The 26,145-nt window shown below is 35.6% G+C and overlaps 9 protein-coding genes and 1 long non-coding RNA gene across 10 annotated transcripts; 5 read left to right on the top strand and 5 right to left on the bottom strand.

Moving 5' to 3' along the window:
- Window positions 1-1,815: 1,815 nt before the first annotated feature.
- On the top strand, window positions 1,816-4,754 carry LOC110853580 (elongation of very long chain fatty acids protein 6). Its single transcript, XM_022101869.2, has 6 exons — window positions 1,816-2,248; window positions 3,072-3,589; window positions 3,727-3,795; window positions 3,903-4,078; window positions 4,181-4,222; window positions 4,316-4,754. The coding sequence occupies exons 2-6, from the start codon at window positions 3,279-3,281 to the stop codon at window positions 4,600-4,602; spliced, it is 885 nt and encodes a 294-aa protein (XP_021957561.1). The 5' UTR covers window positions 1,816-2,248; window positions 3,072-3,278; the 3' UTR covers window positions 4,603-4,754.
- Window positions 4,755-8,708, bottom strand: LOC110853569. The gene is made up of 10 exons (XM_022101858.2): window positions 8,420-8,708; window positions 8,192-8,328; window positions 7,935-8,115; window positions 7,749-7,852; window positions 7,550-7,602; window positions 7,281-7,471; window positions 5,668-7,194; window positions 5,347-5,572; window positions 5,144-5,251; window positions 4,755-5,039 (listed from the first exon to the last, which is right to left on the bottom strand). Exons 1-10 carry the CDS (start codon window positions 8,680-8,682, stop codon window positions 4,845-4,847), a joined length of 2,985 nt encoding a protein of 994 aa, XP_021957550.2. The 5' UTR covers window positions 8,683-8,708; the 3' UTR covers window positions 4,755-4,844.
- Window positions 8,709-8,793: 85 nt separating this feature from the next.
- LOC110850730 (THO complex subunit 1) lies at window positions 8,794-12,575 on the bottom strand. Its single transcript, XM_022098264.2, has 11 exons — window positions 12,125-12,575; window positions 11,961-12,055; window positions 11,571-11,863; window positions 11,052-11,443; window positions 10,658-10,971; window positions 10,446-10,575; window positions 10,139-10,365; window positions 9,874-10,053; window positions 9,613-9,781; window positions 9,264-9,542; window positions 8,794-9,196 (listed from the first exon to the last, which is right to left on the bottom strand). The coding sequence occupies exons 1-11, from the start codon at window positions 12,368-12,370 to the stop codon at window positions 9,041-9,043; spliced, it is 2,481 nt and encodes an 826-aa protein (XP_021953956.1). The 5' UTR covers window positions 12,371-12,575; the 3' UTR covers window positions 8,794-9,040.
- Window positions 12,576-13,397: 822 nt separating this feature from the next.
- LOC118437185 lies at window positions 13,398-15,318 on the top strand. The gene is made up of 7 exons (XM_035856058.1): window positions 13,398-13,466; window positions 13,533-13,598; window positions 13,663-13,866; window positions 13,986-14,153; window positions 14,253-14,477; window positions 14,547-14,590; window positions 14,757-15,318. The coding sequence occupies exons 1-7, from the start codon at window positions 13,398-13,400 to the stop codon at window positions 14,932-14,934; spliced, it is 954 nt and encodes a 317-aa protein (XP_035711951.1). The 3' UTR covers window positions 14,935-15,318.
- A 189-nt stretch (window positions 15,319-15,507) lies between these two features.
- LOC110858839 (galactitol 2-dehydrogenase) lies at window positions 15,508-17,379 on the top strand. The gene is made up of 9 exons (XM_022107729.2): window positions 15,508-15,685; window positions 15,759-15,926; window positions 16,011-16,263; window positions 16,398-16,510; window positions 16,605-16,640; window positions 16,782-16,908; window positions 16,984-17,066; window positions 17,144-17,197; window positions 17,276-17,379. Exons 1-9 carry the CDS (start codon window positions 15,664-15,666, stop codon window positions 17,332-17,334), a joined length of 915 nt encoding a protein of 304 aa, XP_021963421.1. The 5' UTR covers window positions 15,508-15,663; the 3' UTR covers window positions 17,335-17,379.
- Window positions 17,380-19,404, bottom strand: LOC110858850 (beta carbonic anhydrase 1). The gene is made up of 9 exons (XM_022107740.2): window positions 19,030-19,404; window positions 18,927-18,948; window positions 18,786-18,823; window positions 18,560-18,710; window positions 18,468-18,481; window positions 18,297-18,384; window positions 18,054-18,208; window positions 17,925-17,974; window positions 17,380-17,837 (listed from the first exon to the last, which is right to left on the bottom strand). The coding sequence occupies exons 1-9, from the start codon at window positions 19,126-19,128 to the stop codon at window positions 17,675-17,677; spliced, it is 780 nt and encodes a 259-aa protein (XP_021963432.1). The 5' UTR covers window positions 19,129-19,404; the 3' UTR covers window positions 17,380-17,674.
- Window positions 19,405-19,783: 379 nt separating this feature from the next.
- LOC110841609 lies at window positions 19,784-21,281 on the bottom strand. Its single transcript, XM_022087295.2, has 4 exons — window positions 21,105-21,281; window positions 20,838-21,034; window positions 20,185-20,757; window positions 19,784-20,117 (listed from the first exon to the last, which is right to left on the bottom strand). The coding sequence occupies exons 1-4, from the start codon at window positions 21,232-21,234 to the stop codon at window positions 19,953-19,955; spliced, it is 1,065 nt and encodes a 354-aa protein (XP_021942987.1). The 5' UTR covers window positions 21,235-21,281; the 3' UTR covers window positions 19,784-19,952.
- LOC110841610 lies at window positions 19,829-20,181 on the top strand. The gene is made up of 2 exons (XR_002547238.2): window positions 19,829-19,936; window positions 20,000-20,181. It is a non-coding gene; the product is annotated as an uncharacterized LOC110841610 (long non-coding RNA).
- A 139-nt stretch (window positions 21,282-21,420) lies between the features above and the next one.
- On the bottom strand, window positions 21,421-23,588 carry LOC110859505 (quinone oxidoreductase-like protein 2 homolog). Its single transcript, XM_022108464.2, has 6 exons — window positions 22,957-23,588; window positions 22,727-22,855; window positions 22,616-22,655; window positions 22,382-22,524; window positions 22,081-22,271; window positions 21,421-21,990 (listed from the first exon to the last, which is right to left on the bottom strand). Exons 1-6 carry the CDS (start codon window positions 23,260-23,262, stop codon window positions 21,693-21,695), a joined length of 1,107 nt encoding a protein of 368 aa, XP_021964156.1. The 5' UTR covers window positions 23,263-23,588; the 3' UTR covers window positions 21,421-21,692.
- A 100-nt stretch (window positions 23,589-23,688) lies between these two features.
- Window positions 23,689-25,708, top strand: LOC110859515 (adenosine 3'-phospho 5'-phosphosulfate transporter 2). Its single transcript, XM_022108476.2, has 8 exons — window positions 23,689-23,884; window positions 23,954-24,107; window positions 24,187-24,227; window positions 24,311-24,391; window positions 24,481-24,743; window positions 24,838-25,028; window positions 25,103-25,190; window positions 25,306-25,708. The coding sequence occupies exons 2-8, from the start codon at window positions 23,964-23,966 to the stop codon at window positions 25,551-25,553; spliced, it is 1,056 nt and encodes a 351-aa protein (XP_021964168.1). The 5' UTR covers window positions 23,689-23,884; window positions 23,954-23,963; the 3' UTR covers window positions 25,554-25,708.
- Window positions 25,709-26,145: the final 437 nt, after the last annotated feature.

The following is a 26,145-nucleotide window of genomic DNA, read 5'->3' as shown; positions in this document are numbered from 1 at the left end:
GGTCACTGAATAAAGTGGACTGATTACGACTCAAAGTGAAGTAGTTAATTGGAGGAAGGGCAGCAGACGACTCGGTAACTCATGAGCTGACTTTCTCAAGTCGTGAATGGTTGTCTGTGTAAGAATTTTCATTTCTTTGATTCTGATTTCATATAATGTAATCGGATATAAAGAAGTGTATGTAATCCACAACCCACGCTTGACATTGGTTGAGTAATTAGATAAGTAGTAGGGAGGGACAAGGATCAAATTTATTTACTTGATCGAATTCTGAACCCACTCGAGTACAAAGTTCGTTACTTCATTCATCTCATGGATACTTTGACCAGTGGATTGAAGAGCTCAAAATTTCATGTTATGCATGTACTGATGTTCGTAGACTTATGTTCACTCTTAACTAATCCTAAGTAAATTCATATACGTGAAGGATAGCACAACAACAGTTGAGGTTCTTTGAGAAATAAGAAATATGGAAGTGAATTTCGCAATTTTTATGAATAACCAACAATTAGAGGGTCTGTTTAAATTAAAAGGACCTACAATTCGAATAAATCAACCAATTGGTATGTGTATTGTATGCATGACACGACACACAAATACAAACATTCAAAACCACAACTAAAGAAATACGTAGTACGGAATTAAAATGATACGAACCTATATATCTGCATTGTTTATGTACATATACAGATGCATACCTACATACATATGTGCACAATATACTAAAAAATCAATGGACCATTTTTTAAGCATTAGTCAAGTAATTTACTTAAGTCCTACATACATTGATGAGTATATAATATGGGTTAAATGAGGTTTCAATTATGACCTTATATAATTAATTGATATATTATCTCACTTCGTAAGAATTAAGTACTGATTTTGCTAAGGACTGTACATTTAAGAGCTGCATAGTAAACCTTTTCATTTATTATGGATGCATGAAGAACTACTAGGTTAACTGATAACATTAAGTTGACTCAAGTTTGTACAATCTTGATGCAAACATTACGAGTCTAACTTTCTTTCAATTGTAATCAAGCCCTATGCTTAAAGTTATCTGAATATTTACATCAGAGTCCTCATTCCCTAAATGTGTATGATCAACAATGCAGAACTATCTGTAAATGGCGTCTCATGAGGTTGTTGCACATTTTGGATTTGACCTTTGGACATTCAGCAAAAAATAGTGTAAGTTGCCTGGAAAAGCCATTTAACACCACAGTAAATAGGAGAAATTGATAGTAATAACTAACCAGACTATTTTATGCCTAACCCACTTCAATGACCACATATGTATACAATGAAGTCATACAAAATGCATTGGGCGCTTATATAAAAAAGACGAATCGAATAGTAGAAACGTGGTCATCTCATGCACCCTCTAACAATATTCTAGTAGCACCGAAAGCTGTCTTACTACTGCGCTGAATGTTTTAACATTGAAAGCTTTCGATCCTGCAACTACAACTCTCCTTTATATGCAAACACAATGGATCGGATGCAATGATCATCAACTTCATTATCATCCACGAAAAGGAGAGAGAGGGAGAGGGCAGAGTACACATTGAGCATTAAAAAAAGCTGTCATTTAGAGGATACCTCTTGCTGCTGAGTTAAGCATTTATTGTGGTGCAGATTCTTTAAACGAACAATCAATTGTATGACCGGTTCTAGAGATTTTCTTTGCAATTTCACATGAACTACAAGCAACCCCTCTCATACCACTACACGATATTAATGGATGGCATATTTCTACAATATGAATGTCGTGTTACTTGGCAGTTTACACAAACATCTCCTCACTTTCATTGTCAGAGAGGAGGTCTAGTTTGGTTGGTCGGTCGTTCGGTCCAGCTCCAAAGTTCAGTATTTCATTTCTCACTGGTTCTTTATAACAAAGTTTCATTCCGCACATCTTAAGTAATAAGGAGCAGACAGAAGTGGTCTATGGCCGGCTACTCGACTTGTATTTATCAAATGTACCATACCAGAGCACAATTTGGCGACTAATGCCAAACTTATCATCACCTCATCTGACTGCACCACCATTAAGTATTTATTAACTGATAGTAAGTTGTGGTATGGTTAAATCCGAGTCAACTACTTTCACGAGCATGGTGTAGTTGCATGTAGAATACTCGCATTACTATTAAGCAGTCAGTTCAGTTAGTTATTGATTGTGAAGGCAAACGGTAGTTTCCCATCGGAGTAATCGCTGGACTGACTCGTGCAGGAAAATACCAAGGTAAGTCTTATTACTTATTTGAATCATTTATCTGTCTGGGTGTATTTGGCAGAATGACATGCACGACACGGTCTGGTGAAACAAAAGAAGATAATTTATTTTTATAGGATTTCATTTTTTATTGTTATGCACCACGTGCAGATTGGTTCAAATTTTCCTTACTTGTGCTCATAATTAGTAGCGAAATAGATTACATAACCCTGACCTGACTCAAAAAGATGATCTCATACTTAAACTTAATTAATCATTCGACCGCGTTTGCAATATTTATATAATTTCATCTTTCGATGCTTGCTTCATATTTTTTCCGTTAAAAGAACATCCAATACAAATTCAAATGAATGATCCACTTTAGTCTATGCAGTCAGCTTCCTTTGACTGAAAATTTAGCACCATGCATGTATCAAGGTCAAGCTATGCAATTATTGCACACGAGTATTTACAGCTCTGCGAGCGAGGGTGAGAACAGGGTCTCAAGTTGCCTCCTGGAAGTTCGCTGAGCCGTTTTTTTGATGCTAGATTTGTGCATGGAATGGATAATGATAAAGTGAAGTTTTGGAATTCACTGTAGTATATAATGCATGTTAAATTGGGTGACATTGTAGCAAATTGGTGCACTTGAGACTGGAGTACTTCATAATCTGCTTCATACATATTTAGTTTATCACACTCTCTACATTCACAGATAATTCTTATGAGTGTACCGTGGTCTTGGTATGTATGTAGGCGTGTGCTATAATATTATTAACATTCGGAATGACTAAAATTGAATGACACACACTTGTTCAATGATGATTTTATTAGGGTTTTTTCACTTGTCCAGGTCCGTGATTGAATTCGCTCGGAGTTAAATACACACAATTTTCGACTAGGGAATTTCCATTCAATTGAGATTCCCCTTTCTTCACAACAAATCGAGAACACTCTCAACTTTGGCATTGAGTTGAAAATAATTGCATAATACTGGAATATATATCAATCAGTTATTGCTCACCGCTCGCCACATTTGTTCAACAACTGCTCACCAAGAATGGACGCTGCAACCGCTCATCAGAGTCTTGGGGGTGAAAGGGTCCCACCATTTCAACTCGAACACAAAGAAATGATTGCAATGCCAAATTATACCAATATGCTCAAGTTTGAGCGAGATTTCAACAAATTCGAGTCGAAAGTATGGATGGAGGAAAACTGGACCATCAGTTTCTACTACGTGGGCGCCTACCTCCTCTTCATCTTCCTAGGCCAGCAGTACATGCAGAACAGACCTAGATTTGAGCTCAAAAAACCTCTAATCGTGTGGAACCTAGCGTTGGCTGCGTTTTCAATTTTTGGAGCCTTCAGGTATGGTTTTGAAATTTTAAGTCGTCATACAAGAAACGTGTTTGCACGTATTATTAGCTCCGCTGCTTTAACCGACCAGATCATGAGTACCTAAAAAATATTCACATTTCAGAAGTGTTCGTATTTATTCTTCACAGAAGCGTCCCCGAATTACTCTTCATTTTCAATAGACCCAATGGCTTTCACCACACTGTGTGCTATCCAAGGTGAGAATAGTGAGAAAGTTACCAAGAATATGATATGCATAATTATTTTTAATTCTGTTTGACGCACAAGTTAGTGCTAATTAATTGATTGTGCTCATAATTTTTAGTTGGGGACAGAACCAAGCGTGGCAGTTGTGGACATTCCTCTTCGTCACCAGCAAAGCGTTAGAATTGGGTGACACAGTTTTCATCGTATTGAGAAAACAACCTCTAATATTCCTTCACTGGTATCACCATGTCACAGTCTTACTCTACAGTTGGTACTCGTACAGCGAATTTATAGGTATGTCATATCATTTGCTAACTTCCTAGATAATGATTTGCTAATTGGAATAGTCAACAGTAAACAAATTTTACATTGTTGTGTATTACATAATTTTTTTAGCTCCAGCTAGGTGGTATGTCACAACTAACTTTGTGATTCATTGTAAGTACTGACGCCATGCCTCACTTTGTCACTTTTTTTAGTAAATTATGTTACTGTAGATAAATGTGTAAGATGAAACTTGTATAATTTCAGCGTTCATGTACTCGTACTACTTCTTGCGTGCCCTTCGAGTCTACATACCCAAACCCATAGCTGTTGCCATCACCAGCCTACAACTGGTTCAGATGATTGTGGGTGTGATCGTCAATGTTCACGCATATTTCGCCAAGGCGAGGGGCGAGACGTGTGATGTTAGCGACCAGAACATTCAATTGAGTTTAATAATGTACTCTTCGTACTTTGTCCTATTTGCTCGATTCTTCTATAAAGCGTACCTGAGAAAAGCAGCCTCCAGCAAATCTAAGAGCAAAGCTCAATAGGAACTTCATTACCAGAACTATTCATTAATTTAATTTAACATTATTTAGTCTTGACTCTTGACGACAATAAGATTATCCGACAATTTTTATGACATTATCATGTGATTGATACATGTATATCAGTAATAAATGGCCAAGTATTGACTTTAAAATCGGTTGGAATAAATATTTTGCTTTACTCATCATTGAGTCATGTCAGACTTATCACAGCACAGAAATTCATAAATACTACTGACTACTAACTAATTATGTATTAACGTATTGGTTTGAGCTGAAAACTCCGATAAGGAATTAGGGATTGGGGCAAATAATGAAGATGGTGGTGTGGAATTTGGAGGGTGACGGAGTCCAAGAGCTATTAGTGTCATCCAAATGCTTCGATACTTTGTCGTAGAATTCTCAGATCCAAGATAATCTATTACTTTACGAGCTTCAGCCTATGATAAATATTACAAACAAGTAGTTAGACCAGAGAAAATGCTGATTCAGAGCTGACACATTTACAGTTACTGTAAATACGTATGTATGGGTAATCCAATACCTGTAAATTTTTATGCTGATGCGGTTCGAGATAGAGAATGCATCCTTCAACTACTTGATGCAATTCTTCTTCTTGGATATCAATAGACTGACAGATTTCTGCTAAACCCTGCAAATTTGGAAGCCAAACACGTGCAGTTCGTATTAATGTTGCTAATTACCGCTAACTATTGTGATGTAATAGATATAACGTGTAATGCATACCTGCAAAACGCTGAGCTGTAATTTGTACGATTGACTGTAAATGTAGACCTTACGATTTTTCATTGCCACCTGCTCACTTTCCATTGCCAAGTTGGTTAACAGTGAGGACAATTTGGGAAATATGTCATCCATTGTTCTCTTCTTTAAAAAGGTCCCACAGGATGAGCAAAGGCATACGAGTAATTCAAAGGATTTCCGAACCACAACAAAGTCTTTTTCCGCCATCCTTAAAAAATAAAGAATTGTCAAGTAATACTCGTATTAGCTTTAAAAATGTCAATCACTCAGAAGAATGGATTTGTTTTACTTTTATGTGAATACCTTGGAACTAGATTTTGCCATATAATATGTGCTAATGGGAGTAATGCATCTTCTTCGTTTCTCAAGACCAGAATTCCTTTAATGAGACAATCCATTGCCAGTAATCTTACGCTTCTCTCAGAGTTGGGTAAAAAGTTAAGTACGCGATGGCAAATTTTTATGACCAAGTTTACTTCAGGACTTGGTGGCTTCAGAGGAGTTTCTGTAATCTCTTCCTCACTTCCATCGTGGCCAGCAGTTTCGTCAATGGGGTCATCTAGATCTGCCTTCTGACCAATTGCTTCCTCAGTTGCAACGCTTAGTCCAAGGGAACATTGATAATCATTTATAAATTCAAACAAAGATTTTTGCTCCTTTATTCTATGGGACAAAAATGAACTGGGTTTATTTTCAGAAGCTGGTGAGAACTGTTGATTTTGTTGCCCATTGTGTGTCCATAAAGAAACGACGAATGCATAAAAAACCTTAGAGTACAAGTACTGTAGATGACCTCCGCTAAACGGATCACACGACCGAGATAAGACCAATTCTACCAAGTTGACCATAACAGATTGAGAAAAGTCAAAATATCGTGCAAGAAATATCAAAGCATTTGGACAATTTGGATGCAAGGCTAAATTAAGAATTCGTACATTTAAGTCACTCATTACACTCGTCAAATGTTTTGAGAGGAATGTTTCAACAGATTTAGGGTCGGATAAGGAAATTAAAGTTTTTTGAGCAGATTCACTGATCATTGAGGGATAATTTAATCCAGCACATTCAACAATGTGATACAGAATGACTGGAATGAGTTCTTCGGGGTACACTTTCCCCATCAGTCCTAATCCTTCAAGAAGCATAGCTTTCTGCACGTCCAACAATGACTGAGTTCTCGGGGCTTCTGTTTCCAAAATATTTAAAACAACTTCTGTTGACTGAACGTCTAAAATTGAAATATAATGGTCCGAAAACTGCAGCACTTGTAATTTGGTTAATGGTGACGATGACTGTAAATTATTGAGTTGTAATTTAAAAACATCGTTCGTGAACCTTACACACCCTAAAAAGTTACTTTGTAAATTTCCATCAAAATTTGTAAACCTGCACTCGCATAATTCGAGAATGTCTTGCACGTTCTTGGAAGACGCGAATAAGCTTTCACATATCTTGTAACACATATTTAACACAGAGTTATCAACAACAGAACACTCTTGAACTGCACGACGTTGTGTCACAATAACGTCACACATCACTGAAAATAATAACTCTAAAAATTCCTCGAGTTCCAAATAATTCAACGGAACCAACGTTAAATAAGACGATATTTTTGCCAACGAAATTAAGCAATCAGTATTGTTGTTAGCCTGCTGGTCCATCAATGCTGATTTCATCATTTCTAGCAATTCATCAAATCCAATGTCAGTGGAGTTAATGTTTTCTTTTAGCATCGTAGATATCTTGACGGTCTCCTCCTTTGTGTTTATGACGGTTTTCAGAACCATGACATTATTCAGCAGGACTTTCCGACAACTTGGCATTTTTTGTCTATGTTTTAGTGAAAAAATGGATGGATATTAAAAGCTTTGGTACTTCAAGGAAAGTTAAATCAGAAAGCGTATAGTATAATTTACCCAATCCCCGCAAGTAGTTTATCCGTTACTCCCAAGAGACAGTGTTGAGAGTCGTGTATTTCATTCTGTAATATGCTGGTACTAATTTGCGATAACACAACGGATAAATGTTTATCAGGCTCAGCTAATGCGGTTTGATCTTCGTAAGCAGTCGTTGCAAGTATCACATCTTGAAGTAGTTCCATCCCTTTCTATTGAAAGTAAAATATCATAGTTAATAAGTTCCGACTTAATAGATAGTACGCATCAATAACGTTTTAAATAAGTACCACGAAAATATCCTGCTGCGTTCTCACAACTCGAACATCAACAATTTTCCTAACTGAAATAAAAAAAATATTCTTAATTATGAAAAAATATTACTGGGTTGAGGTTTATCTAGGACATTTATAAGTAGATTGTTATGGTCTTAATTTATTAATGTAACTTGTTTTTAGATTTAATAGTTTTATGTTGAATAAATGACACCTGTTGAAATAATTCCTGGCAAGAATCGAAATAGTCTTCGGGACTCGGCTTCACTTTTACTGCATTTTTCAACGTAGATATGAACTGTGTCCAACGCTCCAAGTCTGAATTATAATGGTTTATGATCAGCAATTCATGCGTCCAAAATCATATTAATGTATGCTTTTCTCTTTGGTTAATACTTACCTGATACTTTTTTTCACATCACAAGAACAAATTTGAAGCAATACAACTAGCGAATGTGCTACAATTTGCATTTTGCTATCGTCAAACAGAGTTTTAAAGTGACAAGTAAGGCTTTTTTGGCACAAGCCATTTATACACGCAACAGCGGCCTCCATTTGGTCTTCAGGACTTTCAAAATTTACTAGAAAATAAATTATAAATCATCAATTATGGTCCTATTCCTATTTCACGCAAGAAGTAATTTAAGCTTTGTCTACCTTTGGTTGGATCTTCATTTAAGCATATGACAACATGTAGTCTTTGGAAAATTTCTACGAACATTTCCCACAGTGAAACCTCAAACTTTTGGAACACCACGGCCGCCGTCGACATGAATTGAGTTTTTGTCTTGTCTCTGGAGAAAATATAACATTTGTTTATTTCCAGCATTTTCAACATGTGACATGGCACATGGCAAGGAAGTGTAGTGAACAATAAAGTCTTACTTGAATGTGTGAAGTCGTTTGAAGTGGATGGCGAAAGGGAGGAGGACGAATTGGGCGAGATGAGGCGAAGGAGCGTCAACGAGGACGAAGGCCTCTTGAAATCTGGCAAGATTTGACAAGGTCGGATCTCCCACGATGGCCGCGCACAGAGGTCGCAAAAGGAGAAATTCTGCACTTTCTTCAACCTCCGGCACAGGATTATCAACATTATCGCCAAGAATGTTGTCACTTTTCTTACTTTCTTCCATTTCTTTATTTATCATTGTGAAACCAATGAGGAAAATCAGTCTAACATTAAATTAAGTATCCAGTCCTAGTCTTAGCTGATTACCGCGCAGGTTATTGGGTGAAGTTGAAATTGCAAAGTCGCATTATTTTAAGTTGTCTATTTTTAATTTATTTTTAATTCAATATTGTTTTTAATTCTATTATATTATATCATGTTGTTAATATATAAGTTATGAAATTAACTAAATGAAACTAAAATACAAATGTCCGTGTTACATTTAATGTGTATGCATATGTATATCTTTTATCAAACCTACGGCAAATTTTTTCTTGTTTGTTTAAAAAATAACAAAAATAATTAGGTTAAGTCAAGGTCAAATAAACTAATTCTACTCAGGGAAAGACTTCCCTTACTAATTCCCGAAGTTTAAGTCCCTCTAATTGATATAAAAGATCCGCCGCAGTTGCGTCTTCTTTTTCTTGCTCAGTCCACATTTTTAGCATCCATGAACCAGCATCCTTCCCCTTTTCAGATTCGAAAAACTCGATCTGAAAACAAAATATTCAAATTATATTACGTTTGATTTCGATAGATTTCATTCTGTTTGTACGTCACCTCGTCATTTGTAAACTGAAATTTCAATGCCAATTTTTTCCATGCGTCTCCGATCAGTCTGCCAACAAATGTCTGTTCGTGTTCGGTCAAATTACGAACTTTCTCATCAACCTCCCCTTCTTCTTCCTCTTCAATACGCTCCGGATTTGTGTCTGATTTTAAGAGCTCGTCATTGTCATCAGCGTCACCTTCCACAACCTGGTCTACATCTGGACCATCGTTTGCATTATCTGCAGAAACTGTTCCCACTTTTGACCCATCTTCAAGTTTATTGTCCTCCTGTTAATTTAAACGGTAGTACTTAATGTAAGCGTTTGCTAATAATCAAGTCTAATATTTTTGCCCTTACGAATTCTTCTCTGGGAAGTTCCATTTCTGCTGCGATCTTTTTTAAGATGAATTCCAAGTAATTTTGAAGAGGTTGGATTGGAGGTGATGGTGCTAGCTGAAAGAAATATGGACTATTCCTTGCCAAAAGTCGAAGAGCTCGCCAACCAAAGTTAGGATTTCCAAGAATTCTGAAATTTGCAAATTATCAGATTCGTGTATAATCAATTGATAGTTCACAACGTGACATAAATAAAGGTTAAACATAGATATGAAAACGAACGTTTTAGTTTTGACTTCTCTCTTTGAAGGATCTGCCACGACGTTGGATGGAGGTTCAGGGTCGAGCTCTTTAAATGCTTCCACAAAGAAAGTATCAATTGTAGGCAAGAAATCACGAGATTCTAAACGACATGCTTCCAAATTATCCCCACATATATTCCATAATCTGGTTAATTCGGGGCTGAAAAATTTGAAAATGAAGAAATTTAAAGTCATGAATATAAATACCTGCAATTTATATTGAAAATATTAAAAGAAACACATACTTTCCAAGGAGAAATCGATTATTTTTCTCTGCTTCTTCCAAAATATCCCCCAATTGCCGTTTTTTAGGGGGAGAGGATGTTATCAAGGTTTCTTCTGATTTCTCTCCAAGATCTGATAGCGAATTGTCGTCTCCTTTAATTGAATCTGATTCCATCGGGATACTTGTAATTGGTTTTTTAAAAGACTGACAACCATCGTTTTTCCACTTGCTCCACAAGTCTTCTCGCTGGACAAGTAAATGCAAATTTAAGGTCAATAAAAATTAATCCCACAAAAATGCACTTTTAGAAAATACCATAAAATTACCTTCAATATATGCTGAACAGCTGTCACAAATTCTTTGCCACATGGCCTCACATCTCTCAATAAAGTAAATATTCTTGCAGTCGTTTTTTTGACGAAATCCAACTGATCTTCACTAAGCGTCTGATTCTCACTGTAAAGGCGAGTTAAATTCAAACTTGTTACTATCAAATAATAGAAAAGTATAGTTTCTATTTTCTATTACAAACAATTACCTTTTAAATTTAACTGGGGTTGTCAAATATTGCAAAATTATAAGAAGCTGGACCATGAAGTATCGTCTAAAGTTTGGATCCCCCATTTGTAGTTCTAATAACCTTCGGTTGGTCAAATATTTTGGAAAGTACAAATCATCATCGCCTACTTTAGGAACTACGTTGATGGATGAACGGCTTCGGTGTTGAGATGCTGCATTATTATCCTTATTTGCATTTGGGTGTGGATTTGGTGTCTTAAACTTGTGATATTGCTGTGTCTGACTCCCATCTATTTTGAAGGATGTAAATGCAGCCAAGACATCCTGTATGTACTGCAATCAACGAATTAGTAACATTGATAGTAATATTTCCAAAGTAAAGGTAAAGTAATCTATTCTGTGTGTAATCATACCAGCATAAATGACTTCCACGAAACCTTGTTGTAGCATTGGGTAGGATTTCTAAAAAAGTCTTGTAACGACCAAAATTTGACATACAGATTGTAATCAACCTTGACCTTTTTCTTCTTTTCTTCTTGTGTAATGGACACAATTTTGTCTAAGCCTGGAATCACAATTTCTATTCCTTCAAACAATTTATCATCATGGTCTTCTACCATTTCCATTTTGTCTTCAGGGTCATCCGATCCGTCTCCACTTTTATATGATGTGATATTGTCAGAATTAAATTCCGACACTATATTTAGCCCAGATCTATCTGAAAAGGGAAAATAGTTCGCCAGAAACAGCAGAATACGACCGCAAAAAATGGTATTTTGAGCTCTGGATAATCTTCGTAAAAGATCTGCAAACAAAAATATATTGGACGTTGAACAAACCATATGTAAAAGAACATGTATGGTATGACCATACTGGATAGAACATACATATGTAAAAAAAATCTTAAATTCTAAATATGCATTAAAATATACCGTTGCACATTCGCAAGACAGCATTTTTTCCAGAGTTGAGAAAAAATGGATCCTTCCATACGCTCAATCTCTGCTCGACAAACTCAAATATTTCTTCACATTGTTTCAAATTGCTGAGCTCCATAAAATCGGAAATCAAAGCTATGGGTTGTGACCCGGAACATATTTGATTCCTGGCTAGTTGAATACTAAGCTCCAGAAATCTGTCCCACTTTTCTAGTCTTGTCGCCATTTTTTCTACAACGAAATCTCTCATATGCTGATCAACCAAGTATCGTTGTTCTGCAGGATCCCTGTTTGAAATATTATTTTATAAAAAGGATAATTAGATCCACCACATGGATTTTCATTCATGAGGCCTGTCAATTGTAATCTTGAATTTCAACTTACTCTTCCACAATTTCACTCACAAGAGAACGATACATTTCAGGATCAATACTTTCAGAATCATCACTAATGTTGATGACATCTTGCATAAATTTTTCCTGCATCACAGATAACATGTTTATCCATTATATAGCTCTTTGTCAGATTAATTTTTTGAAATAACTTACGAAGAACCGTTCCCTCAATGATCTTAATTCGTCCAATGATATTAATCGAGGAGCAAGTGGAGGCTTTTTCTCCGGTTGGACCTCTTGACAAGGAACTTCGACATCTTCCTCGTCGCTAATGTTCATCAGGTCGGCGTCGTCGGTGGATGAGAGTTGCGGCGGATCGCTCTTGGCCGGAGATTTCGAAGTTCTCCTCGTCACCTTTCGTGGCGATTCTTCAGACAGAGATGAACCACGTTTGGGCATCTTGTTTTGTTGGGTGGGACCGATAGTTCCTTGTGCAATTACAATTAGTTTCCTACCAAACTTTGTCGTTCATAAGTATTTTTATACGCACTTTCAAATAATTTCCTATTGTGTATTTTAATTTGAAGTAATTTTGATATTTTTTTGTAAAAATGAAGACGACAAAGCTTGTTGTGTGCCGGGATGTGAAGTCTCATCTTTGCTGCAACCCGCTCCTTGTCTCTTTATGCCATTTGTATGCACTAATAAGCTTGACGTCTGTCTATAGCGTCCTTTGAATGAAAACAATTTTTATTCTGTCAACTTAGTACACCAATTTAGTAGTGAGCTGTAATTAGCACTTGAGTCCACTTTAATTTACGTTAAAATACTTGCAAGTCTTATGATATAATAGAATCGATTAAAGAGTGAACAGTAAAAATTAAGGAATTTGCTTTTCAGTGTGACCCCACAGGATGATCCACACTGGTCAACTATTTTTCAACAAACTTTTACCGACGTCGTTGTAAAACCAGTTTTTATAAAAATTTTCAACTATACGCTAAAATTCGAAAAGTTGCCAAAAATAAGGCTATAAGGTTTTGACATATTTTTGCTAATAAATAAATCCGCCATAAAATGAAAGTTCGAGAATTCGAGAATTTGGAAAAATGTGCAAAATACATGCGTGCTTATTTTGCCGAGCGTTTTCGCTAACATGCGACACAAATATATACGCTGAATTTTACGCGTGCCGAACCAAATACTTATTGCTCATGAGAAGAGTTGGTCTATCAAAGTATTTGCGTCGCAAAAAATATCTGACAAGACATGACATCTCATACCGGCGGTGTCTTATCTTATGTTAGGATAAGACAATTGTAGTCATAGCGCTGTCGCTTCCCTTAACTCTTAATTTCCTTATTGCTCTCATGATTAGTGTCTCATCACTTTTCAGACTAATCTTAAAATTTAACTTCTACTGTGTTATCAATAAATAGAACTAAATAAAATGTGTACACAACCATTATCCAATAATTACCAAGATATGCATTCTGCGAATCCTCCCGAAACCTATCTCACGGAGGAAAACGCACTGCCTCTGCTAAAATACATGGTAAAAGAAAAACAAATATTTCAACTTCCTATAAGTAAAAGTTTAATGAAAATTATATGTATGTAGGTCTTAAGCGATGCAGTTATTCAAGAACATCAGAAAGTATTATCTATCCTCACTTTTGTGCTCACGGTAAGTTGTGGCAATGAACGTGGATAAATGCAATAATTTTATTTTCAAACGCATCATTTGGTAGATATCATCGTTAACAGCACTTTTTGACGGTTTATGGATTGAATTTCTTAAGGAGATGAGTTTCAGTGGGTATTTGTTAAGGATTGGGACATATGAATCATTTCCCATGCATTATGCAGTTATTGTCAATGGAATCGTTGGTCTTGGCTGTTCTCTTGCATGCATAATTGTAGTGGTGCGTCTTCTTCACCATTCATTCGGGTTGGTATGTTTTCACCAATTAAATTAATTATGTGGCACAAATTATTATTACAGGTTTAGCTGATTTTACATATTCAAACATTTTTACATCAGTCTCTCTGGTTTTCCTATATTTCTATGCAGGTAATGACAACGTGCATTGCGTGTGCAGTTTGGGCGTTCTTTACACTTGTTTACAATTTTGGATCCAATATTATCTATGAAGACAAATTAGAAGATATTATGATTGTAGAAATGCAAAAATCCAGTTTCCGCAATATATCAACAATTTGGAAGACTTCTCAGAAATTCGTACGTACGTAAATATACTATTACAACAATTATTTCCACAAATATCGTATAAAAGAGGAATAAACCACAACTTATTGTTTGCCCTAATGAATGATTTAGTTCAAGTGCTGTGGTATCAGCTCCTTTAAAAACTGGAGGCTAGAACATGGTCAAAGACAGGTCGAAGTCTTATACCCATCGAGTTGCTGTGTACATTCCAGCAAAACGACGCCATGCGGACGCCAAGAAGTGTGGTCTGGGGGTTGCTTGGAGTCGGAAACATTTTCAGTGATGACAATTGCTTATGGCACGCTCTTCATTTCCACATTTCAGTTTCTTTTCATTGTGGGTAGTAATTTTCATATATGCTAATCTGATTTACGAAGGATGTTTGTGATGAATGAATGTTTATAGGCATTTACAATGATGACACTGGTTAAAGTATACAGCCGTCTAAGGTACACACATAATTATTTCATAATCATAATCATGTACCATCATTATTTCAGTATGTGTAAACATACTCCATATACATACATATGTACATGCTTATGCGTATACGAACTAGATTTGTCATCGATTTCAACAGCTTTTTATCTAATTTGTTTAATTTGAATCTGACAGATATCTTAAGAAACAAACGATTGAAATACTTCTTTCCGAGACCATGGCAGACTCAGTTATACAAGAAGAAGGACGAAATGAAGAAGTCCCCTTCAGTTATAATCAAACTATTGACGTACTCGCAACAGACAAGCTGTCAGATAAAGATTACCAAATAAAGAGGTCTTCAACCATATAGTCGAAAAATATACATTTATTAAAAATAACATAAGTGTGAATAACTTAAGCTGTGTCGTGTTATTATTAATAATTTATTATTTGGAACCAAACCAACATTTGAATGTGTTACTTACTTATTTTGACATTGTCCATGAATGTATTTACTCTAAATTTTTCTATTTAAGATAAGCTAAGAAAATCTGGTTTAAAGCATAAAGTTTAATCTCATGCTTCAAGCACATTAATGATATTATCCAGACCTTTCAGGCGTGATATCATCAATCCATATCTGCTCCATTCTTTGTGTAACATGAACACTTGTCACCAATTTGAATTGATTGATTGCCTTCTACTAAAAAAATGTCCAAAATAATAAATATCGTGTCTATCAACATATTTATCTACCATTACTGACTAACTATCCATCAGGATCTACACCAGAGTTGATATTTAATAAGCAGTTATTGGGCAGATCTGAGAATCCTCTTCATTTTCCGATTTATAATTGATTCTGTGTTACTGCTCATTTGACCAATTCATGATCCTGTCTAAAGTACACATCATGTAAAATTTCAAGTTCAATGATTAATGAATTGCTTATCTTTCCATAATCTTCAAGTATGAATTGAAAATTACATAGAGTATTTATTGGATTGGATCAATTCGATTAGTGTCACACTTTATTCGTCCTTGCTACAAATCAGGTTAATCGTCTCAAGTTGCCTCCGAATCCCAATATTTCTCCAAGATGGCAAACGTTGGTACTACCGGTGAGACATTGCCAATGCAAAATTTGGTAAAGTTATTACTACACTATTACTAGCTGTCTTTCTGAATATGTAGATCCTACAATTGAGGCATTGGAAGCCTTATTACGCGAAACCCTAAGTGTTTCGAAGGACAGCAAGGTCACTGAAAAGCTTACCAAGGCTCAAGAACTCGTCAAGAATGTGAAAGTTTGTTCAAGTGGCATTTTGAAAAGATTTGGGTTGGATGGTCAAGTGGCACTAGGTATATTCCACTTGAATTACCCAAGGTCATGGTGTAAATTTACCCGTCAAGTGCTGTTACATTTATTGTTAAAATGATTTATAGTTACGGGCGGAGGCCAAGGAATTGGTCGCGCTTTTGCTCATGCTCTCGGAGAAAGCGGATGCAAAGTTGCTATCGCCGACTTGGAATTGTCTCGTGCAGAAAAAGTAGCATCTGAATTGGAAGCCAAAGGTATCCCAAGTCTAGCATTGAAAGTGGACGTCTCAAACAAGAAAGATGTGGAGGAGATGGTTAAAAAGGTGTTGGATAAGTTTGGAGATCTGCACATTGGAGTCAACAATGCTGGAATTGTGTTGTAAGTAAAGTCGAAAATGGCAATTTACAAGAGCGATAGAAGTTGACACACCCGAACGAACGAACTTTATTCACGTTATCAAAATCTCATGTCCATGAATATATATGCTTGAATGAATATTGCTTTTCTTTCAGCCATTCCAACTCCGAAGAAACAAGTGAAACCGAATGGAATAAAACACTTGGCGTTAATCTTAATGGAGTATTTTTTTGCTGTCAGGCCGAAGCACAGCACATGCTAAAGAAAGGTACATATGTAAATGACGTAAGAGTCGTTATTTTAATGTAAAATGCATAATGATACTAATTTTATATACTGACGATTCTACTTATTTTCTCTAGGGTATGGAAGAATAATTAACACTGCATCAATGTCAGGTATGTTTTTTGTTTTAACTTTAACAGGTCAGAAATTGGTACAACTAATGAGTGGAAGAATTTATTTTCTTAGAAGAATATTTTTTCATGCCTGTTTGTGCTCTTCATCTTTAATTTTACAAACAAAAAATTATTATTTAGGGACTATCGTTAACCACCCTCAGAAACAGGTCGCATACAACACCTCGAAAGCAGCCGTTGTTCATATGACCAAAACTTTGGGGGCCGAATGGGCAGAGCGTGGTGTCACCGTAAACTGCATTTCACCGTACAACGACATAAACATTATGTAATCGTAATTAGTTGCAATAAATCGTTACATTTTGTATTTTTCTGCACACAGAGGATACGTTGATACTGAGCTAAATAGATCCGAGAGTTTGCTGGCTGTTCGAGCCTTGTGGATAAGGGATACTCCTATGCAGCGTAAACCATATTTACTTACTTTTCATGTTTCACCTACCTCTTTTAAATTAATTTGTCGATATTGCTAATATTTTTAGGGCTCGCCGATGTGGAAGACCTTACTGGAGCATGTGTGTACCTGGCCTCACCAGGTATTCATTTAAACAGTTGTTAAAATCAGTTAATTAAATTCGTTGTACTATACTCTACTCACCCTTAACTACTTCCAGTGTCAAGCTATACCACTGGGTTGGACATGATTATCGATGGTGGTTTCACATGTTGGTGAAAATTTTATGGATACCAATAAAATTATTCCTCATGCACTCATAAATAATTTGTTAAATGTCCGATTTTTATTACGTGTATAAATTCATTGCATGCTACATAGTTCTTCTCTTCTTATTATCACAAAATACTTTGACGAATGGCCTATATAGAATTTATCTAGGTCATGGGCATTTTTGTTAAAATCTACGTTATCATCTTTTTCGAAAGCACACATACAATGTTAAGTACTGGAAGACCCTTCCTTGCATATGCATAATAGACAAAATATATAGGAATGCTAAGATTTTGTTTAAATTACATATATACACAATAATACTTTTATCTATGGCGTTCGCTAACTAGTGATAATAAAATTCAGACACCTCTTCCAGCAATTTTGGAAAAGTTGTTTCATTAATATCGACGAATTCTTTCTTTTGTCTACTAAAATAATAAATGTCTCCCGTGTAAATGTCGAACCACAGGGCGTGAATAAAAATCTTTCCAGATGCGAGCCCTTCTCTATATAAATATAATTTTAATAATTACATGTTCACCGGTCAAATAGATTCAATATCTTAATGAGTGAGCTGAAAATAATTGACGAACCTTAGAAATCCATAACTGGCAATGTTTTGGAGTTGTTGAAGGCAATTTACCTGCAAATTAATTACAGAAATGCATTATAGCATCGCATGATTAAAGTGGACCATTATTACTCTAGTCTAGTGCACCAACCTGACTAAGTTTATCTTGAACACTGAATTTATTTTTAGGATCGATATAGGCGACAAATTGCTTCATGGGGGTTTCAGCAGTGAATAGCAATGGCATTTTAAATCCTCTAGTCTCTAATTGCTTGAATTTGTCGTAGGAATCTGACCCATGATTACCTTTAAAATTAAAAGTTAAAATTAGAACCTCAATGTCCAATTTTTTGCCTAGTTGTAATTAGCAATCTGAATAAAATTTGTTGATTACATAGCCATCCTCGCAAGGGTGACTTGACTTGATTCTCTATCGTGGACATTTCCTTATCCGTTCCCAGGTCGTACAAGAGGTTCATTGCCTAACGAATTATGGAATAGTTAAAATGCATCTTTGTCGGCTCTTTTAAAAAACACTCTAAAGTACTAAGGTTTTTTTACCCACTTTGCAGTCTGAATCTAATTGCACTCAAATGAATCAGCGAACCGCAAAAATCAGAAAAAATACAATAACGGTAATCTTATGGTATTTCTTACGTCCACAGACGATGACATGCTTAATTTCATTTATAATACAACCTAGTTCCAGGGCTGCAGGTTCGGTAGAGGTATTCTCAGTTGCAAAGAACTTTGAATGAGGAATAAGATTACCAGCGTTTCGAACAATGAACATATCCCCAACATGGGTCTGGTTGGTTTAAAATAAAATTAAGGTTACAAGAAGACCATATCAGCATAAATAGTTTGCAATAAGCTTTTTTACTTGCGTAAATCGTGTAGGTAGCATTCTGGAATCCATACCTGTAAGATTCGTTAATATCAGACTTGACCAATTCAGAATTAAAATAAAATTATAAGTTGTAATTAAAAATTGACAAAATAAATAATTAATCCCGTTTCATACATGTGAAAAAGACGGCCTTTGGCTGTAATACACATAAGTTATGAATTTTATTTAATTTTAAAGTATTAATTATATATGAACATAAATTAAATTAAATTTTTACCTCAGGGTGATCTCGCACGCGTTGAAATTCTTGGACTAAATTTGACCGAACAGTTTGCCGATACTGCATGATCCCCTTCAAAATGCGGTCCATCCCCATTTTGAAGTAATACTAGGATTTGTCCACTTAATATAGAAATATTTTCCGCTGATTTCTTATAACACTTTAATCATTTTTTCCTACTGCAGATATGAATATATGTAGAACCAAAAAGAACATCAATCCTGCGGTTCATCGTGGTTAACCAGTTATTGGATGAACACATATCACCCATTATATTTATATATGCATTAATAAAGAAGGTAGAGAAGGAGCCAAAAGGATATATAATGTTGAACGTCACAAAACTCTTATTACTTGAGGTGGTAAAAATATGACTCGAGACGAGAGAGGCACAAAATTGCAAACTCGTGCAGAATCTGGGTGAGATTCGCACATTGCAGGAAATGAGCAACCTTTTTGCTTGATGTGCTACTATGTACATCGTATGCATTAATACTCTAAACTTTAGAATCTCTGTTATTTGATGCACTATAATATAATTTATTAAGCCAAAAGATTATTTGAAAGTCAAATATGAAAATTGTTCACATTCTGCAAAAGTGAATCAAGGTACTTGTACATGTACTAAATCCACAGGATCAGACAGAGAATCAAATAAAAGGGGCAACATGAAAACTAATGTATTTAGAGTAATAAACCCAATAAATTAATAACTGCTAAAATTAGACTAAAGACAGGCATTATCGATTTGAGATGCTTATTATACATATATTTATTGATACAAAAATCATTCAGCGTTTTGACCACAATTTGACTAATTACGAACAAAACCTTACTATGGTCATTTGGATGGGGTTAGTACAGTTACTGTACTACAGTAGTCTTTACATTTGGAGAAGAGAAAGTAATTTTAGTTTAGTTTAAGCTTCATTGTTGTTGACGTCCTCAGTTTTTTCTCGTTCCACAGACGATGAGGTAGCGTTGCCTGTGACACTTTCATACATGGTCCTCAAATTCGAAAGCTGATGGCTCAGGTCTTCAATTCGAGTGTCCTTGATGTGGACCAATTTCTGGAGCCGGTCAATCTTTGATGTAGTTCACATACAATATTATTATCTTATCCAGTTAATAAAAATAACTAACTGATTATACCTTGATGCTCAATTGTTTTTTAGAATTTTCCAAATCTTTGATCTCTTTGTCTTTGTTCTCCAACATTTCAACAGCGACCATTTTGTGACCTCTGAACACAATTTGGGATGGAACCTCGCCCAAATCACCGAAACTCATTTTTTGTGAAACTGTAGACGACAATACATTGTCTTCCGCTGTTGTTGGTTTTTCAAGGGCCGTCTCCCTTTCAGTAGAGGCTGGCAAAGGTTTGGTACTTGAAGGTGATTTGGCTGCCTTGTTGTTGTTGGTGTGACCACAGGCCTTGCCCATGTTCATGTTAGCAGCAGGTCGTGGTTGCGGAGTCGAACTAGACAAAGAATTGGTGCACAGGGCAGACTTCCGACTCGTTATCTGAACATGGGAGCTCCGCATAGTTAAAGACGATCCCTTTGGGGCAACAATGGTCTTCACCATGTGCGATGATGGGGCACTTGTCATTTTTGCATGTCCCCCCGTAGTACTTTTTGTGTTAGGTAATTCATGTTTAGTATCGATCGTAGTTTTGCTTGCGGTAGAATTTTCTCGAATTTTGCGACGAAGGTCCCACAAAACCTTTTAAATACATGTTTGAAACAAACTTATAAAATAGTGCGTACTGAATTCCGTCAAATGAACCAATATTATAAATTAACCTGTTCAATCGCTCCAGGCTTGGCTTCAACAAGTTGAGTTAGGGTTAAATCACTTAACTTTATACCCATTTTTGTGAAAACTTTACGATTGAGAGTGTTCCAATTGATTCTCTTTTGTCCTGTGGAGCTGACAACCACATAGTTATGCAAATCAACGGAACGAGGTAGGTAGTGGTGAATTATTTCAGCAACAGAAACTGAAATAGAAAATTGAATATTAGTTTGTCTGATCTGGCCAACAACAACGACCATGCTTTTCAGTCATACCTCCGTCAGAAAAGTCTCGAGCAATGTTCTTTTTTGGTCGAGACAATGGAACTGCGTCAATCCAATGGTACAAGTCGTTCAGAGCCTCTGCATCCAAGACATCATTCTCATCAATGTTTGCCATTTCCATATAAAAATGTTTTACACTCGTAAATGTAAGAAAATATCGAGTCGAAAACTGACCCTGAAAACGGACTTGGTCATTCAATGTGAATAAAACTTATCTACTGTTTTTGTAATGAAAGAAAATTTCAAATCGGGACTCTCAATTTTGAGTCTGTATTTAAATAGTTACTCTGACAATATAAATCTAGTCTTTTTTTCGGAATTTAAAAATCGTCGTTTATTAAGTCATTGAGATTGCATTCAAAATGCAGTTATACAACACATAATGATACGTAACGTGTACTCTATAATAATCAAATATTTATAAATCGACACATGACTAAATCCCAAAACAAAGGGATCAATAGGACACAACAATATTCCTCTCTCTGATTAAATAGTTTTACAATTGCGTATAATAAAGTTCAATAAAATGTTCAAGGCTCAAGTCAGGGTGTACATTACACCAAATCAATTCTATAATTAAGGGATGTCCAGTACGAACTTGCCAATAGAATTTTTGTCTTTTAACGTTTTGAGGGCTTCATTAACATCCTCTAATGGAAAATGTTTAGCTTTAAGTGGTTTGATCAAATTTTCTTTTGACATTTCGATAACATCAGTCACACACTGTTTATATACATCATACTGCTTCTTCCTATATTGATCTAAAGACACTCCAATAATGCTAAATGAATTTTCCATCAATTCATCCCCAGTGATTTGTGGAATTTTCTTTGATGCAAATCCTGCTACAACGATCTTCGCTTCATCTGCGGCACTACAACACAAAATAACATAATAATTGAGCCTTCATATATACAAATATTGTGTTATTTTAAGAGTAATATAAAGATCGTTTGCTACAAACCACTTTACAACTTTTTTAAAACTCTCTCCTCCAATCGTGTCAATAATAATTTTGACACCCTTCCCATCAGTGATCTTGTTAACTTCCGTGATGAGATCTTGTTGCGACATTACAACTGTTGCGAAAGCTCCACGATCTCGAACAATGGAAGCCCGCTCATCATTGGCACACACAGCAATGACTTTACAGCGCTGCAAACAAGTATTTTACAATTAACGTCAGGCTAACTGCAAATTTATCTAAAATGTATTTATATGATTAAAACATTTACGAACTTTCATACAAATCCACGCGAACTTACATAAACATTCGCAGCCAAATCGACCGCTGCCAAACCAACACGACCTGCTGCTCCGTTAATCAAAACGGTGTCCCCGTCCTTAACTTCTGCTCTCCTGGTCAGCGCTAGTAATGCTGTTGCGTATGAGTTAGTTAGCGAAGCGCCTAGAGTTAAGTTTATTTTGAACCATTTACAACTGTAAAATTAATTTTAAATCAATATGAATATATTTTCAGAAATCTGAATTTAAATTACCAGTTTCAAAGCTCATGAAGTTGTCCACTATCCAAACGTCCTGCTCACACAAAAACACATAGATATTGGATTTTGTCATGTAGTAATATTATTACGCCACAAACGACATACTTTATTAGAGACAATCATCTCCTCTGCAAATCCCCCTTTAAATTGACTGTGTAGTGCTATGGCCCTCTCCCCAGGTCGCAAAAGTTTATTTTTCTCGTCCGGTGCAACTTCTAAAATTTCGCCGCATACCTTGCAATTCAAGTTGTAATAAACACAATGCAATGAAATACGTAAATACAACTCCCAATAATTCTATTTTCATGCAATAAAGGACATTGTCCGAAATATACCTCAAAACCCGGGACAAACGGTAACTCTGGTTTAGGTTCGATGCTTCCGGCCGCATTGTGAAAATCTACCGAATTTATTCCACAGCAATAAACTCTGAGACGGACTTGGTCCTTTTTTAGCTTTGGACGTTTCTGCTCTTCAATAACCAACGGTTTCCCAAATTCTTTAAGCAAGGCTGCTCTGAACTTGGAGGCTTGTCTGACAAACTGATGACTAGTGGCGCCAGAAGGGAGGAGTTGTTTTAAGGCGGCCTGGGTTGATAAGAGGTGGGAGAAAGCGGAGGCATACTTTCTGGCTATATTCATATTTCCGACTTTTCTCCAACCAAAGTGCACTCAATCAGTCAGAAAATCAGTTAAAATTGTATTGTATGTTTCTAACCATATAGTATTGCATATTATTGTAATGTCAAAAATAATTCAACATTATTTTACTGTGCACTTTTAAATGTTCAATGTTGAACAGCGAAGAATGATAGACAAAGTCGTATGTTGCTTAATTTAAAGTAATTTTGCGCTGTTATATTTTTTAAGCGTTGTAAATGTTGGAATTTTATTGGATTGATTGAAATGAATTAGCATTGCTGACGATAAAATATTTTGTATTATATTTCTTTGCATGTAATGTGCGGTGTTGTGATTTGCGATTATGAAATTGGGAACGGCAGAAGAAGCACCCGGCATGTACATAAACTCTCATCCGGGGCAGCTCTGTCTTTTTGACACATTCAATAATTCCTCTCCACTAATAATTATTATCTCCACATCATTCAGATTTAATAAATAATTAACCAACATGCTGGGCATTGGGTAGTAAAATCTCCCCTATAATTATTTAAGGGTTATTCTCTTAAAAATTTTAATTTCGTCAATCTGACGAGTGACAACTGCACATATACACTTGGGATTAGTGACAGAGAGAAACTGAGTAAGGCAAAGCTAACATAAGGTTCGGTAAGAGTTAAAAACAAGTCTAAATTTTATTTGTTGTCGACAGCATTCATGAAATGGGGTCTTCTTCTGGATCGAAGTCCAGCAATGGCGACGTAAAATTACTATGTTTCGAAATTGGCTACTTCAATACGACGACACAATTCATTATTTGCTCAATCGGTGTCTTCATATTCTTCATTTTATATGGCTACTTTCAGGTAATAAAGATGATCAAATCTAATCTTTGGAGTTGGGTACAAGTAAAACATTACATTTTTTTTTTCATCGCAATTATAGGAACTTATTTTCACCCTGCAAGACTTCAAACCTTATGGATGGTACGTTACCTTATTAATTTGCATTCCAAGACTCTTTAAGAATACATCACAAAATCATGTTTTCCATTTTGTATGACTTCCAGGTATCTCACCTTTGTACAGTTCATCTTTTACTCAATTTTTGGACTGATTGAGACGCAGATTCGAAATGACCGTCATAGAAAGTACAAATATTTTAAGCTTTTATTTTTTAGTGATTGATTCAACTGCCAATTGTTGGCCCATTTTAAGGATTGTCTATACAATTATTTAGAATACCGTTGAAGACGTATGCACTACTTGCCCTTCTGACAGTTGGAACAATGGGCTTCAGCAACGCGTCCCTTGGACATTTAAACTATCCTACCCAAGTCATCTTTAAATGTTGCAAACTTATTCCTGTTCTAGTAGGATCCGTGCTAATTCAAGGAAAGAAATATGCACCACTAGATTACTTTGCTGCGATGATGATGTGTGTTGGCCTAATATGGTTTATATTGGCAGACTCTAAGCTTTCGCCAATATTCGACATGATAGGTTTATTTACAATCACTTTAATTTGCAATTCAAAATGTTAAAAGTATTTTTACTATTATAGGTCTAATATTTTACAATACAATATTTTTTTTAGGTTTGTTTCAAATAAGCAGTGCCTTATTTTGTGATGCAGCGATAGGAAACGTTCAAGAGAAAGCAATGAAAGCTCACCATGCATCTAATGCAGAAATTGTCTTATATTCGTATTTCATTGGAGTGTTTTACATTCTTCTCTATCTGCTTGGTTCAGGAGATTTCCTGCCGGCTTTCAATGTGTGCCTTGAGGTATATACAGTAAATATACATCGACCAGAAAGTAAAATGCCAAATTAGCAACTAATCATGTATCTATATTGTAGCACAAATTGGAAACCTATGGGTATGGCTTTATTTTTTCACTCACGGGATATATTGGGATTCAAATCGTACTACAATTGGTCAGAACAGGTTAGGCGTGCTTGACAATATTCGTATTATCGTCGCTGTGACTAAATTACAATATTTTATGCTATCTGACTTTTTACAAATTCTGTGATATTACGTAATATATTAAACATTTCAGGTGGTGCGTTTGCCGCCGTAACAGTTACAACCTGTAGAAAAGCAGTTACTATAATAATTTCGTTTTTAGTTTTCCAAAAACCCTTTAGTTTCCAGTACGTATACTCTGGAGCGATAGTAGTAGGAGGTATTTATCTTAATTTGTATTCTAAGAGTCATCCAGATTTTTCAATTACAAAATGGCTCGACGAAGCAAAATTAAAATTCATACATCGACAGTCTTACAAAAAATTTGTTCAAGATGTGTGAAAATATTTTTATTTGGATAGCTACAATAATTTTAAAAAAATAGTACGATTTGCAATTTTATAACTTTTGTTTTATATGTATGTATTAACGAAGCGGTACTGTAATCTGTGATACGTTCGAGTAAGACGAATAAATTTGTCTTCTTAGAATTCCGATCCGTCATGTAAATTATGCTTTATAAAGGGTATACCCTTTAAATTACCCAATTTTAACACCCCACATTTCTCGTCCCTTAAAAGACTAAAAGGGATAATTTCGACGAGCTTCTAGTCTATATCTATATTTAAATAAATTAAATAAAAAGAAATAAGCACAATGATCGTGAAAGAAAGACCGATTTGAAACAGATAAATTGTTATTGATAACGTTTGACTGATTTCCCGACCAAAACTTATAAACATCAAAACCGATAAACCTATCAGTACAGCTTTGCTTAGCTCGAACCAGGATTTATTAGTAAACTCATGTTTCTCAGAATTTTCTATTTCAAAATTTCGAAATTCAACCCTCTAAATTCTAATCGTACGTTATTTTTCGACTCCATACTTTTGAGCTGAATGTATAAACTTTTAGAAATCGGTGTTGGTCACCC

This window comes from Folsomia candida, unplaced genomic scaffold (genome assembly GCF_002217175.1).
Source record: "Folsomia candida strain VU population unplaced genomic scaffold, ASM221717v1 Fcan01_Sc001, whole genome shotgun sequence".
Taxonomy (NCBI): Eukaryota; Metazoa; Arthropoda; class Collembola; order Entomobryomorpha; family Isotomidae; genus Folsomia; species Folsomia candida.
The sequence above is the reverse complement of the archived record's forward strand: the minus strand, read 5'-3'. Positions and strand labels throughout refer to the sequence as shown.